At 51.4% G+C, this 14,982-nt stretch overlaps 4 protein-coding genes across 8 annotated transcripts in view; 2 read left to right on the top strand and 2 right to left on the bottom strand.

Annotated features, from left to right (window-relative positions):
- Positions 1–1,180, bottom strand: part of ADAMTSL3 (ADAMTS like 3) — a 368,889-nt gene extending 367,709 nt beyond the window's left edge. For all 4 annotated transcript variants that reach the window (XM_027571545.2, XM_027571543.2, XM_027571546.2 and 1 more), the window contains exon 1: positions 1,054–1,180. The gene's annotated coding sequence lies outside the window, so the exon portion shown is untranslated. The remainder of the gene's footprint in view (positions 1–1,053) is intronic.
- On the top strand, positions 446–1,882 carry LOC118357077 (translation initiation factor IF-2-like). Its single transcript, XM_035728078.1, has one exon. The coding sequence runs from the start codon at positions 446–448 to the stop codon at positions 1,880–1,882; it is 1,437 nt and encodes a 478-aa protein (XP_035583971.1).
- Positions 1,883–3,117: 1,235 nt separating this feature from the next.
- LOC118357076 (60S ribosomal protein L32-like) lies at positions 3,118–9,479 on the top strand. Its single transcript, XM_035728077.1, has 2 exons — positions 3,118–3,146; positions 9,089–9,479. The coding sequence occupies exons 1-2, from the start codon at positions 3,118–3,120 to the stop codon at positions 9,477–9,479; spliced, it is 420 nt and encodes a 139-aa protein (XP_035583970.1).
- A 2,664-nt stretch (positions 9,480–12,143) lies between these two features.
- The window catches only part of SH3GL3 (SH3 domain containing GRB2 like 3, endophilin A3), a 155,391-nt gene continuing 152,552 nt past the window's right edge, over positions 12,144–14,982 (bottom strand). The window contains exons 9-10 of one of the 2 annotated variants that reach the window (XR_004820148.1): positions 13,188–13,362; positions 12,144–12,282 (exon numbers count right to left, since the gene is read on the bottom strand). The gene's annotated coding sequence lies outside the window, so the exon portion shown is untranslated. Of the gene's footprint in view, positions 12,283–13,187; positions 13,363–14,982 lie in introns of those variants that run through there. The other variant, XR_004820149.1, reaches the window with a different exon arrangement.

The raw sequence follows: 14,982 nt of genomic DNA, 5'->3' as shown, positions 1-14,982 counted from the left end.
GGTCACACAGCAAGATGGTGACTGCTCTGGGACTGGAACGCATGTCTTGCGATAGTTCAAGGCTTTCCCCAGCAGATGACACCGTGTACTGTCCGAACCCCAGACCTGCAGCCGGAGGGGTCTGAGAGCTGAGTCTGGGGAGGTCCAGAGGGCACAGCCTCAGCGCCGGCCCAACACAACCTCCCAAAAGTAGGTGAGGGCGAACCACTGGAGGCCCCCGTGCGCCCAGGAGGGCCGCGGGGGGGGGGGGGGGGGGAGGGTTCTGCAGAGTTCTCCTGACAGCTTACGGGGAAATCAGTATGAGTCGAGACTGGAAAAGCCGAGGTCACACTCGCCTCTCGCTTCGCCTCGCGGGCGCCTTGGCGGAGCCGGTGTCCGGGGGCGGGTCGGTGGCTTCTCTCCATCTGGAGAAAGCATTAAGGGCCTGGCCTAATGCGATCCGCAAATGTGCTGCTGTTGCCGACCTGAGGCGGCGACTCTGGGCCGAAGGGAGGCGGCCGGTGCCGGGCCCCGGGACCGCGCGCCCCCCTCGCCGGCTCGCCCCGGCCGCCCCGGCGCACACCCCGCGGTCTGCCCGCCCGCTGCCCGCTGCCCGCCGCCCGGCGGTGGCTCCTGCGTCCGCGCGTCCCCGGCACCGTACGCTCGCTTTCCCCGCGGGCGCGTCGCCGCGGCCCCTGGCGCTCCAGGCTCCCGAGACCCACCGGCCAGGCGGCGGGACCTTCCGACGCTCACTGCTCCTGGCGGCTGTCAGTGCGTTTTCCGCCTGGGAAGCCCAACCCCGAAAGCCCCCACTCTCCGGGGTTCCCCCACAAGTGAGAGACACCCCCGCCCGCGGAGAGCCCCGCACGTCCCTCCCCGAATGCTCCAGGACCCCGCGGAGCGTGCGGACCCGAGGTCTCCGAGCCGCGGCGAGGGTCAGCGCCCGGGTCGTGGAAGACGCCGGACCAGCGAAGTAACCCCCTCCTGCTCGGCGGCCGCTGCCCCGAGTCTTACTCCCCCCGCCCCGGGGGGCCAGCCTTCCCGCGACCCCTGCGCGGAGCTCGCGACACCCACCTTGCGCCGTGGACGCGTCTGGGACGTGCAGCCCGGGCGGCGCGGGCCCGGCGCGCGCGGCGGAGAGGCGGGCGGGAGCGGCCCCGTCAACACCTCGTGCGGAATCCGGGACCAGAACGTTCCCCGACGCCGGCCTCCAGCCCGCGGCGCCGCAGTCGCTGCCGCCGCCGAGCAGTTAAATGGGGCTGGGACGGGGGCCGCCCCGCCTCTCCCGCCCCCTCCGGGCGCGGAGCGCAGCGCTGGCAGGGGCCCAGCGGCGGAGGGCGCGCGCCGCCACCTGCACCGCCCGGCAAGTGCACGGCGCGCCCGGCCGCCCGGCCGCCCTCCGCCCGAGCCGGGGGGCGCCGGGGCACGAGGGGAGCGCGTGAGGGGCCGGGCCCGGGCCGCTCGGAGCGCGCGGGGGCCTCGGCGACGGCGAGACGCGGCTGGAACGCTCCTCCGCCCGCTTCCTGGAAGCCACTCCTCGCCCTGGGCCGGCCGCCAGGCGTGGTGCCAAGAGCCGGGATTGCCGACGCCGCCACCGCCGGCAGGCGCGCTGGGGAGAGGCGGCCGCGGCCTCGCGAGCCAGCGCGGGGCGCCCCGCCTCAGTCGGAGCCGGGAGGAGGGCTGCCGTCGCCCCCCGCCGCCCCGAGCCTGCAGCCGCCCCCTCCCGGGCCGGACGCCGCCGCTGCTCGGGCTGGCCCAGCGGCCACACGGAGGGGTGCCCGGAGCCGCCGGTTCGTGCCCGCGGGCCTCAGGCGCCCGCGGCCGGTGCGGACCTAAGTGGAGTGCAGGGGGCGCCTCCAGGCCGGGTACCGGCAGCCACTTCGTGGGAGCTGGGCTTGTTTGAGCTGCGCGCACAATGGGGTGCCAGGCCCGAGGTTAAGGGTGAAGGGGTGTCAAGACCGGGGACAGGGATGACTTTCTTTGTGGACTTCTGGAAGTGAAGAGAATTTAGACGCAAAGTTTGTCCCTGGCTTTGGCCTAATCTCGGAGGTATAAAGGCAGGGGCCGGGGAATTGCTCAGAAAGGCTGCCCCCACCTTATGCCCCCACCTAAGTACGACCACAGGCATCATTTCCTTGGGTGCCGGTGTGTGCCAGCTAATCTTCACAACGCCCAGTGGCGTTGGTTAGGATCATTATTCCCATTTCACAGCGAGGAAGCTGAGGCCCAGGGAATAAGTACCTTGCACCCAGTGAGTTGCACAGCCCGGGATGAAGCCCGCCTCCTCCTCTCTCTAAAGTTCCTCTGCTGTTCATCCCCGAGGTCGCTCTCCTGCCTGTTCTGTAGTTGGTACATTCAGGTGGTGGTAGAGCAGAGGAGCTCGCCCTCCTCCCTGGTCTTACCTTCCCGGCCCTGGGGACGCCCCTGGCCAAGAGGAGGCTCTCCAGACTGTCTCCCCACTCCATGTGAAATGGCTAGAATCTCATGGGAAAAATGAGCAGAGCATACGCAGTGTGAAGGGGGCAGAAGAGCAGGGTGCAGGGGGAGACTACTCAGTCCAGGGTCGGGAGCGCTGGGCAGAACCACAAAGAATGCACCTACCTACAGTTCTCCATAGTTATGTTCTTACACAGTCAAGGGAACAATGACGTTGTGAATACTGAGCCTCTGAAATACAGAGTTAGGTCCCTGCCAGCCCCCGGTCCCGTCCGTCAACCAATCAAGACACAACTTCATTTTATCTGTGGTTCTCATTAAAACATACATTATCGCTTCATGGACATTGAACCCACCCACGGCCACCAGCAGTACAACTCCTGCCCTAACGCACCACATCCCGCCGAGGATATGCTAGCGAGCACTCCAGCACTGTTCTCCCGGGCCCTGTTAAACAGCGAAGTCACCAACAAAGAAGACAAAAATGTAGAAAGTGGTACTGCACAGACCCTAAAAGGACAACTTGTTTACAGTGTGAAAGCTGATGCCAGAAGGCAGAGGAGTGCCTCCCTGTTCCACCTTCGCTGGGAACGTGCGGAGCAGGTGATCCACAATTTCCACCCCTTTGCCAACTGACCATGAACTGCAAGTATTGATTTGCGAATTCCAAATAAATCTTTGCAAGGAGGTGAATTCACAAACATGGAAGCTGCAAGTAATGAGGACCGACCGTAGGTGCTTCTCATATCGGGGTAATAGTAGGGGGATAACAACAACATTTCAGAACATCCGTGGTGCACCAGGCACTGTTCCAGGCACTTCACACGTATTAACTCAGCCATCACACCAGCCTGTGGGGGAGGCGTTGTTTTTATTCCATTTTACCAATGAGGAGACTGATGTGGAGAGGTTGAACCGCACGTTCTTAGCAACTAGAATGTGCCAGTTTTCACGTCATTCATATTCCAAAACCAGCCCTGATGTTTCGTGGAGTCTATTGCAAGAAGCACATGAATATTCAAGATGAAATGGAGAATTCAAAGAGATATTATGCCCCATGCAGCTGGGGTGAGCTGAGCTGCCCGTGCCCGCAGTTCAGGAAGGCACCAAGAAGGCCTCTGGAGCAGAAGGTGTGCTGGGAACACTGGAGTCGCTCTGCTCCAGGTATTAATGCCCCCGCAGGACTTCCTGTCTCATTTTCCCCTGGGCACTCTTGATTCCAGAGCCGGCCTCCAGGGAGAGCCCCACGTCAAGTGTAGAGGCCAGGCTGAGCCTCTCTCTCCCACGGGCTACATCTCCTACCAGGCCAGCCCCTCAAGAAATAGTGGTCAGGAGTGAAAAAGAGAAGAGCAAACATTCCCAGCTCCCTGAGTGCAGTTCTGCCTTCCTGTTCCTCCAGCAGATCAAGCCATCCTGTTTGTGACTACAGCACTGTGAGTTAGGGTGACAAAGAGCCATGAAGGGCTGACTCCACCTAGGGAGGACCGGCAGGACCTCACAGGCCCTGTCCCCAGATTCTCACCTAACTACCCCCATTAGGACTCTGCTTCACCACTCTGCCCAAGTGTAGACCCAAAACCTTCCCTCAGTCACGCACCCACGCTCCCCTCTGCCCTGCACTCCCTCCACTCAGATCTGGCCAAAATGTTTAAACAAAAAAAAAATTTTTTTTAAAGATTTTATTTATTTATTCGACAGAGAGCACAAGCAGGCAGAGTGGCAGGCAGAGGGAGAGGGAGAAGCAGGCTTCCCGCCGAGCAGGGAGCCGGACGTGGGGCTCAATCCCAGGACCCCAGGATCATGACCCGAGCCGAAGGCAGCCGCTTAACCGACTGAGCCACCCAGGTGCCCCCATTGCCGAAGAAGTAGGAGAAGATGGGGGTGTGGGAAGAAGAGAAGGGAATGAACCCCCAAAAAGCCATCCTATTGGATTGGGCCACTGGGTGCAGAGATGCCCACCCAACCCATCTCTGAGGGCTCAGGCCCTAGACTACCTCTCCCCGCCCCAAGAGAATCCTCACCGCCTGAGGACAAGGGCAGCATCATCAACCCTGAGTGGTCTGAGAAACCGAGTTCCACTTCCTCCCAAGGATCCATCTTCCTGAGTTCCGGTTTCCATTACCAGTCACAGGATCTGCTTCTTCCCTGGAAGAGACTCAGGGATCCCCAGCTCTACTCCTAGCATAGCCTACTAACCCCAACGAGATAGGCAGACAAGCACAACAATGCAACATTTGTGTGAGAGGCGTGCACAGGGGAAGTTAATATCAATGGTGCTGGTGTGGGAGTAAGTGCATTTTACCCTAAGAGAGAGAGAGAGCATCCCTCCCGGGCATCAGCCGAATTTGTTCTTGATACAGAATTGTTCTTTCAGCTTGCAGGACTTCTGAGGTGGGTTTGGGAAGCACACCCAGGGAGATGACATTGGAGGCTTGGAGAAAAGTATTTGGGGGCAAATGCTATAGAAGTTGCCGTTGACTGTAATAGGCACCAATCATAGGCTGTCAGCCAAAGCCACCAGGAGATAAGAGGCAGGGACTGCTCGGTGAACACCGGGTCTGAGGGCTGTGAGGTTGTCGAGAGCATGCTCTTACAGGAAAAAAATGAAAGGGAGTAGAGAGCAGGACAGGAAACGGGGGAGAGCAGAGCAAACCTGGGGCCCAGGTGCAATCTCGCCTTTGCTTGATCCTTAGGGTCCCTGGAGTGGGAGCTTCACCACAGACTTGCCCAGTCTTAAGGCAACAGGCCTGGGTTGTGGTACCACATCAGTCAGTCCTCGCCTCCCCTAGAGTTGGGTGGTGGCGCGACATCCCAGGCAGCTCCCATAAACCAAAGACAGTGCTCCAGAGAAGCTCTCAGGCGTGAGCCCTTGGCAGACGTGCTCTCTTCAGCCGGGGGACGGGTGCACCTGCCAGTATTGGGGATCCGGACAGAGCGTCCACACTGACAGCATCGACTGCACATGATTTTTCAAGTCTCCTTAGCCCCATATGAGAAACACGCTCAGCTAGTGGTTATAGTTCTCCGCCTGTCCAGGGTGGGGCCCCTCTTTGGAATAGAAATTTGTTTTATTATAAAATGTGTTCAAGTCTTCTGCCTCCTCAGCAAAAAAAAAAAAAGCCCTTGGGAGGAGGGGTGACAGGAAGTGGTTCTACTTGGTGAGGGGCTCCGTGCTTTGGCACACCCTCATTCTTGGTGTCTCCTCTCATCCTGCACTGAGATCCCCAGAGAGCACCTCAGGGTGCCAGATTGGTGACTTCTTGGAGGGGCATGATTTCAAGTCAGGAGCTTAGGAATTAGGATTGCTGCAGCTCCAGAGCTCTGAGCCAATCAGAATCTCTGTCAGGATGAATGGATAAAGAAGATGTGGTGTATATATATATATATATATATATATATATATATATATATATATAATGGAATATTATGCAGCCATCAAAAGGAAGGAGATCTTGCCATTTGCAACGACGTGGGTGGAACTGGAGGGTGTTATGCTGAGTGAAATAAGTCAATCAGAGAAAGACATGTATCATGACCTCACTGATACGAGGAATTCTTAATCTCAGGAAACAAACTGAGGGTTGCTGAGTGGTGGGGGGTGGGAGGGATGGGGTGGCTGGATGATAGACATTGGGGAGCGTATGTGCTATGGTGAGCGCTGTGAATTGTGCAAGACTGTTGAATCACAGACCTGTACCTCTGAAACAAATAATGCAATACGTGTTACGAAAAAGAAAAAAGAAGAAGATAGCAGGAGGGGAAGAATGAGGGGGGGCATCGGAGGGGGAGACGAACCATGAGAGACGATGGACTCTGAAAAACAAACTGAGGGTCCTAGAGGGGAGAGGGATGGGAGGATGGGTTATCCTGGTGATGGGTATTAAAGAGGGCACGTTCTGCGTGGAGCACTGGGTGTTATATGCAAACAATGAATCATGGAACACTGCATCAAAAACTAATGATGTAATGTATGGTGATTAACAATAATAAAAAAATTTAAAGAAAAAAAGAATCTCTGTCAGGAGGGTGGGGTTGGACAGACTTTTCTGGAAAGCTTCAAATCCTTAGGGGTGTGATAAGGAGGGCGAGAGTCCCCTAAAGTGTTGGAAATGAACAGAGCTGGGATCTGATGACCTTCCATGCCTCAAACCAAGCCTGGTTCCCACATGGCCTCTAGGACTAGGAAGGTACTGACCTGACTTGGTTTTGTGTGTGATCTTATGCTCTGATAATCACACACACACACACACACACACACACACACACACACACACACACACACACACACACACACACACACGTCCAGAAAGACTCTACTGTGGAACAGGAGCAAAACACAGATGTCCTGGGATGAATGGATTTGCTAGTCCAGGGATGAATGGATTTGCTCCGCCCCTGACAACCCTTGTCCTCCCCCCAGAGGCGCAAGGTGAGCGGGGAACACTGAAACTATTATCAGGAAACACACTCCTGAGGTCCAGGATTGGCCACAAATTAGGGGATTTGGTGCAAGTCACTTCACCTCTCTGAGCATCAGCTTTCCCTGCTACATAGCAGGCAATAGATGCTTCCAGGGTAATGTCCAAAATTGTTTTTATACTCTGCTCATATAATATAGCAACAGCTTCCTAAACTATGACTTAGCCACATCAATCTGTGGCTCTAACCCCAACCAGAACAGAAAAGGCCTCTGAGTGTTCACCTGACATCAGATTTAAGCATATTATGTCTCAGCAAACACTTGGGTCTCACTCAAACTTTTGATTCTTTGTTTGCACATAGTTCCAACGTGTTTGTTCATCTGGCTTTCAAGAGTAACTTAGAGGCTCTAAATTTGAAAGGAAAAGAAAGCCTGCTAAGAAAAGGGATACTAACAGCAAAAAGTCACTATAGAAGAACAATAAAAGGCACAAGAGAAGTGGGAGAAAAAAACCCACCATAGTCTGGGACAGTTTTATTCCCCTCAGAAGGCCTGAGAAAATCACTATGTGATGCCACAGTACTGTGTTTGTGTTCACGTTCATGTTCACCAATCCAGATGATTTATGAGTGCATTTGTTAATCAGACTCTGCTTATGGATGTATCGAAGTACATGCTACATTTTAGAAAAACATTCACTCACAAAAGGGTTAAATTGAAGAAAAAGAAAACAAAACCAAGCACGATATATTCCTTTACCTCTTCACTCTTAGCTTTCTGAAAAATATCGCATCTAGAACGTCACCTCTGACAACTCTAGGAGACCAAGACTTTATTCTGGGATTGATCAATTTGCACAAAAAAGAACAGAGTGCTAAGTACTCTGTACACACTCTTTTTTTTTTCTGTACCCACTATTGTTTCAAATTGTGATAACAGTTTTCTTCCAAGTCGTCAAGAAGAACTTATTCCTTATGTCATATTGCACGTCACTTACCTTCCCCACAAAATGAGACCTGCCTGTTCAGTTGGCTTCCCCACATGTTCCTTACTCTGCCAGCTTGGCAATATTTGGGTTGGAAACACCTCTAAGAAATACTTGAAAAGTCTTTCTTCATATGTAAGTTCAACAAAAAACATTTCTACGTATTAAGTTTGCAAAACACACTTACTGTGGGATGGTTTTGATAGCCCATTAGGCACTTTTTTAAAGGTTTTATTTATTTATTTGACAGAGAGAGAGACAGTGAGAGAGGAAACATAAGCAGGGGCAGAGGGAGAGGGAGAAGCAAACTCCCTGCTGAGCAGAGAGCCCGACTCGAGGCTCGATCCCAGGACCCTGAGATCATGACCAGAGCCAAAGGCAGACGCTTAGCCAACTGAGCCATCCAGGTACCCCTCATCAGGTATTTTTATTCCTTCTTTACCAAGACGCAGGCAAAAATGTTACTAGGATGAGTGTGAAGAACCAATTTCCTTCAGATCCCACCATCCACAACCGGTCAGCTTCAGATCCGAAGAAAAATTCATTTCAATGCAGTGAAATGCCATGTATATTAAGTGACAATCTACTTTGTGCCAGGCATGGGCTAGGTCCTGGGAACCCAAGGGCATGATAAGATATTACTCCATCCCTGAAGGAGCAAATGAGATAGGGTATGAGAAATGTTCCCAGAGGTGTCAGAACAGAGAGCTATAAAAGAACTGGGTAGGATGGCAATTAATTCAGTCATGGGGGTGTTAGAGATTCTTAGGAGAAGTGATGTTCCAGTTGATAGCTAACGTTTACGAACAGGCACAGGATCTTCTTGTTTAAAATAAAATCGGAAATCTACTCTCCTTCTCTACTTTTCTCCAATGAAAACCAATCTACTATCCCAAATAGGCATTTTAGAATAATAAAAATGGCTGGGGTGGGGGTCAGATCTAGGAAAGAATAAGTAAATTCATCACATGCTCTAGAACAAATCCTATCTGACCATATAACACGCATGTGAGTTATGTGTGCATCTTAAGACTAATAAGGAATTGAGGGAACATTTAGAGTATCTGCAGTAGACATATCCTAACGGGCCCCCCCCCCCGCAGTGATCCTGTCTCCTGGTATTCACACCACTGTGTGATCCCCTCCCCTTGAGTGTGGACAGGACCTGTGACTTACTTCTAGCATTAAAATATGACAAAGGTCTCTCTTCCTTGATGCTGCGTGCAGAGGTGGCAGCCATCTCCTGCTTGGCATCATGGCCACCTCAGACCTCTGACGAAGCCCAAGATCATTAAAAAAAGGACCAAGAAGCTCATCCAGCACCAGTCAGACCCATATGTCAAAATTAAGCACCACTGGCAGAAACCCAAAGGCATTGACAATAGGGTACATAGAAGATTCGAGGGCCAGATCTTGATGCCCAACACTGGTTACAGGAGCAACAAGGAAACAGAGCACATGCCTCCCAGTGGTTTCCAGAAGTTCCTAGTCCACAGCATCAAGGAGCTTGAAGTGCTGCTGGTGTGCAACAAATCTTACTGTACAGAGATTGCTCACAGTGTCTCCCCCAAGAACCACAGAACCACTGTAGAAAGAGCAGCCCAGCTGGCCATCAGAGTCAGCAAGCCCAATGCCAGGCTGTGCAGCAAAAAAAAATGAATAGACAACTTGTGTGCCCATCATATTTGTGTTGATAAAACCATAAAACTACACACACACACACACACACACACACACACACACACACACACACACAAAGAATTTGACAAAGGCAATGGGACAGCACTTTTTTTATTATGTTATATAACACTGGAACTTCCCTCTTGCCAGGAGACTCCCTTGTTTGATATGATCAAGGGAGCCAATAATAGAGAGACCCATGTGGCAAGGCGCTAAGGACCTCCAGCAGAAAACCATCAAAAAACCTGAATTCTGCCATCAACCACATGAACTTGGCAGTGCATCCTTCCTCAGTCAAGCCTCAGATGAGACCTCAGCCCTGGCCGACCCTTTAACCGCAGTCTCGTGAAAGACTCTGAAACAGGGGATCCAGGTAAGCCCTGCCTACATTTCTGAAATACAGAAGCTGCAAGATACGTGTGTTGTTTTAGCCACCAGGTTTGTGATACTTTGTTACATAATAATAGATAATACAGGGTTGACAACTTTATTACAGTAAAAAATATAAAATAAAGAATTAAGGGGGTGCCTGGGTGGCTTAGTGGATTAAGCGTCTGACTCTTGATTTCAGCTCAGGTCATGATCTCAGGGTTGTGAGATCGAGTCCCACGTTGGGCTGGGTGTTGAGCCTGTTTAAGATTCTCTCTGTTCCTCTCCCTCTGCTCCCCCTCCACCACTCATGCTCTCTCTCCCTCTCTTAAAAAAAAAAAAAGAGAAAGAATTAAGAAATAGTTCATCTGTTACTTGTTCATCTCATTTCTCTCTTCCATACCAGCTGTGAAATGGGCTGGATATCACATCAGGTCCAGAACTAGAGATATGGATGCTCATTGACTTAGAACCAATCATCTAAACATAACTTCTTTTTATCACACAGGGAGATATGAAAATCTACATAAATAAACATTTTGATTTGATTTGAAAATCCAACTTAAAGGGATGGAACTTAGCTCTCATTTTAAGGATGCCAGTTAAAAGCCAGCTTCTAGAATACTGTTCCAGCTTTCAGAATCCTGAGGAAGAGGTTCCAGCCTAGCATTCCCATGCATTCCTCCACAAAAATAGGTCTGGGCAGGAATTATTCATGAAGAAGGTTTGGGTGTGAATTAAGATTTCCAGACAAAAAGGAAAACGTGCAAAGGCCCAAGGATGAAAGTCCCAATTTAACAACCACGTGCCTTTCAAATGTTTGGTGTGGCAGAGAAAATGTTGCACGTTCGCCACATCCCTTCCTATAGGCCTCCTCCTTGGAGGCTACAATTCCCAGCTTTCTGGCAGAGCCATGTGACTTATGCTGGCCAATGAAATAAGAGTGGAATTGCTGTGTAGCTCTTCCGAGTCAAGGCAGTGGAAAGCTCCCGCGGCTTCTCCAGTGCCTTTCTTCCCCTTGGGCAGTTAACACAGATGCTGTGTGTTGGCATGGTGAGCCACAAGTCAAAGGATCCCGGATTGCTGACCCATGAATTCATGGACGGATGGCTTGGAGAGTCAGCCACCCTACGCTGGGATTTGTATGAACAAGCAATTACCTTTTATCTGTTGAACCTCTGATGTTTTACAGTTATTTGTCGCTGTAGCATGAACCAGTCTATGCAGACGAATACATTTGGGGCACAAAGTGAAAATGGCATTTGCTCAAGTTCAATGGACAGAAAGTGGGCAGGGGTCAGGTTTGTGAAGGGCACACATGCTGCCATGCTATGGGGTTTTGGACTCTAAGCTCAAGGGCTTGCTTAGTATAATATCTGGCAGAGCCACGGCACGGTGAGATTGGAGTGATTACTCTGACTGTATGTTTAATAACCCAAGCGAGGGTCCTACCAGCATACCCCGGCACGAGCAGTCATGGACATAGGAGGAAATCGATGGATGTGACAGTTGTCAGAGAGAGAGGATTGGTATGACTTGGTGAATGACTTAAAAGGTAGGGGACCAGGGAGAGAGGAGTCAAGGCCAGCTCCCTGATTTTTGACGTGGACCCTGTGTCATCCACTAACATAGAGAACATAAGAGGCAGAGGAACATACTGGTTTCTGATTTTGATTTCTGCCTTTGTCTTCATCATTTGCTCGTATGGCTCGGAGGCTCAGGCTTGAAGCATGTTTTCTCAACTCTGTTCTTTTGCTCTTCCATTGTGAGCGTCAGCCTGAAAGGTATACGCAGAAGCCCCCGAGTCCTCCAAGGCAAGTGTGACATTCAATCCTAGCCTGGGTCCCTCGTTTACCATCAAAGCAAGAGTGGGACTTACACGGCATTCCCCATGAAATTGCTAAATGCTATTTCATTAAATATGTGCCAGAGCAGTGTACTTTTATTGTTGTTTTTGAAAACCAAGAAAGAAACCAAAAGACTGCATGAAATAAATGTTCCTCAGTTCATGTATGTAGTCAGGAAAACTGAGAACACAATGTCCTATGTTCTGCAAAGCATAAATAAAGAAATTGGAAAAGAAAATTAAAAAAGCAAAACAAAACAAAAACCCTGGTATTGACATGAAATTTCAGGTCAGGTAGAGACTTCTGATCCAAGAAGATGGTTTGAGCTCAATTTTTTTACTCAAACCACCTAACCATAACCACTAAATAGATATGACATAAAAGTCTACATTAGTACTGGAAACCGGGGAAGAAAATCATCCCCATAGCTGAGACACGGAGGGCTGATGACATACAGCAGTAGGCCTTGCTCTCCCAACAAGGGCCCTCATGACGAGGGAGAGAGCTACGCGCTGCCCACCTTCAATGTCGTCCTTCGGCTCTGCCGGGAAGGCAGGAAGACTGCTCTGGAAGTAAATGGGGTGACAAGCACAAAAGAAAAAGTAATGATGCAGGTTGGCAATATTGCTTTACCCCTCTGCCTTTAAAGATAGACTGATTCTGGAGCGCCTGGGTGGCTCAGTGGGTTAAGTATCTGCCTTTGGCTCAGGTCATGATCCCAGGGTCCTGGGATCGAGTCGGGCTCCCTGCCCAGCGGGGAATCTGCTTCTCCTTTTGCCCCTCCCCCCTGCTCATGCACGCTCTCTCTCTTGCTCTCTCTCTCTGTGTCACATCCTCGCTCTCTCTCTCAAATAAATAAATAAATAAATAAAATCTTTGAAAAAAAAAAGATGGACTGATTCTTTTTCTGCTCAATCAGCTGGGAGACTTCTCCTGGGTTTGGAAAGAATCAGAAGAATGTCTACTAATAAATTATATGCAGTGACCCAGAGAAGAAAGGATCCAGGGGGAGGGCAAAGGAGAGCAGTGTGCAGAGTTTGAGAGATGAGAAGACGTGGGGAGAGGTTGCTGGGGTGACCGGGGCTTTGGGGGAGAGAAAGAGCAGCTTGAAGAAGGCGGATGCACGTTGTCCAACACACTTCTGGATGTGAAACCATGCTGACGGGGAGCCTCAAGGCACAAGCACACGCTCCAGTTTTCTTTCCAGTAGTTGATTGGAAGTGGATTGTTGTCAACCCAGTGCCTGGAGCCAGGTTAGGGATGCTATCTGCCGGCCTTCTGCATGTGGGGGGGGGGGGGCGGGGTGGAGGGGTCTCCCCTGTGTGGTAGCTTCCTGACTGCCTCTTATCAGCCTCCTCCTTTAGCTTCCTCTTGGCTAGGTAGACCAGAGACCATGGTTTTAAAAAGTATTCAGTTTAAGGTTAAGCAAGAGGGGTCATCTTCCCAGCCAAGGTTCTGAGGGAACACTAACCCCTCCATCTTTGAAATCCCAAGAGTCACAGGGCCCCGGAGAAGGGTCATGTCCCGAGTTGCAGATGCACCAGGAGATCCAAGAGCGAGGCAGCCTTGTGTCCCCATCTCTCACCGTTCCTATGTCTCCGTGCCACAGTGATAAACGCATCCATATGGACTGGATAAATACGTAGCTGAAATAGGACAGAATGGTAGGAGAATAACCATCAGCTAGCTTAAAACTAGAAATAATACGGTAAGTGTGAGCGTGCAAGGAGCCTGTGAACAGCACCTGTTTCTCTGCCCAAATCTTGAGCAGCAAGCCAGAAGGGGAACGCATGGGCAGACCCCATCCCGCGGCTGCGGAGCATCTGTGCGCCCTCTGCAGGTGAGCTGCTCCCAGGAAGGGGAAGGGAGGGGCGTAGCTTATGTCTGCCCTGCCCCTCAGTCCCTTTTCCCAAACTCGCCCTCGGATTCTGCTTCCCTCTGGACCCAGGGCTCAGGAACTAGAGGACGTACAGAGGGTAGGAAAGTCACACTAACAGAGCTGCTTCTCGGTGGAGGAAATATCGAAGCAGAGAAGGAGGATCGGCCACCAGCCCCAACGCCGGCATTCCTGGGGGGTTCTTCTGTTAGTCTCTTGGGCTCAGCCCGTCTCAGAACACCACTGCCCGTCTTCATGAGGCCACTACTGTAATATCCCCATGGACAGGGCATATGTTCCCCTAGAGGACGTGAGTTAAAACAGTGCAAGAATTGAATTAACTCCAAGGCCACTCCATTAGCTTTCCGGGGCTGCTGTAACAATAATATGCTAACATAAATATGCCCCAAATCTGGATATAAAATTTCTTCCATTACCAAATTCCCAAGAGGAAATGACTATATTGTGCTCCGGTCCTGATGCTAGGCACGAGAGCTGCTGGTGACTCACCCCGGGCCCCTTGGTGGTTCTGAAAGTGTTATCGAGTCCCCCTCACAAAACCTGGGCTTTCCCCTGAAGACACAGTCAGCCTCCATGACGGTAGTCACGGCCAGTTCCTCATCTCCCTCGAAAAATGCAGATGCACAGGGATCCAGGTCTGCCTCCTGGGCAGATTTCCGGGGTCTGAGACCAGCATCTATTCCTGACCTTGTCCTTCTATGTTTTACCTGCCACATTTCCTAAAAACCCAACATTCCCATCAAATTTTGAATTTCACTCAGTGTATCACGTTCTATATCCCTTCCAATCGAGCTGAGTTGCCCTGCTAACCAGGTGAGTTACGAACTGTTGTTTGCCTGCAACACGGACACTTACGTGATGTAACCATAACACTGTCTGGCTTATAGGATTCTGTGGTTGTTTCAGAGAAATCTATGGAGGACCTAAGGAAAAGAATTCGTCAGACGAAGCGGTTGCCACGGACTTACCCTTGTAAGACTGCCCCCTGGAGGCAGCTGGGGGGATAGGTGGCCTGGCCGGACACCAGTAATCAGCTCCTTAAATCAAGTACTGATTTCTAAGTGCCTACGCTTCCATAGCAGAACGGACTTTTCCTATAGACCAAGGAATGACAAGAGGCAAATACCCAGGCATTTGCTCTCTCCAGGATGTTTTGGTTAGGCCAACAGCGTATTACAGGGTTTTTTGAGAGATCAAAAGTATAGCCAACATGAGGTGAGGTCGAAGCTGGTGTCCGGCCATTGGCACGTGCAGTGATGCCCGCGGCAGCTGTTGTTCCTCAGCTCAGACCCAGTGTTTTCATGAACACATGGGACTGAGGTCAGGCTGGCTCTCTCGGATTCACAAGACATCCCTGGAGCCCTAATCC

This window comes from Zalophus californianus, chromosome 6 (assembly GCF_009762305.2).
Source record: "Zalophus californianus isolate mZalCal1 chromosome 6, mZalCal1.pri.v2, whole genome shotgun sequence".
NCBI classification, from domain to species: Eukaryota; Metazoa; Chordata; class Mammalia; order Carnivora; family Otariidae; genus Zalophus; species Zalophus californianus.
Note: the sequence above shows the minus strand (reverse complement) of the source record. Positions and strands in the feature narration are given on the sequence as shown.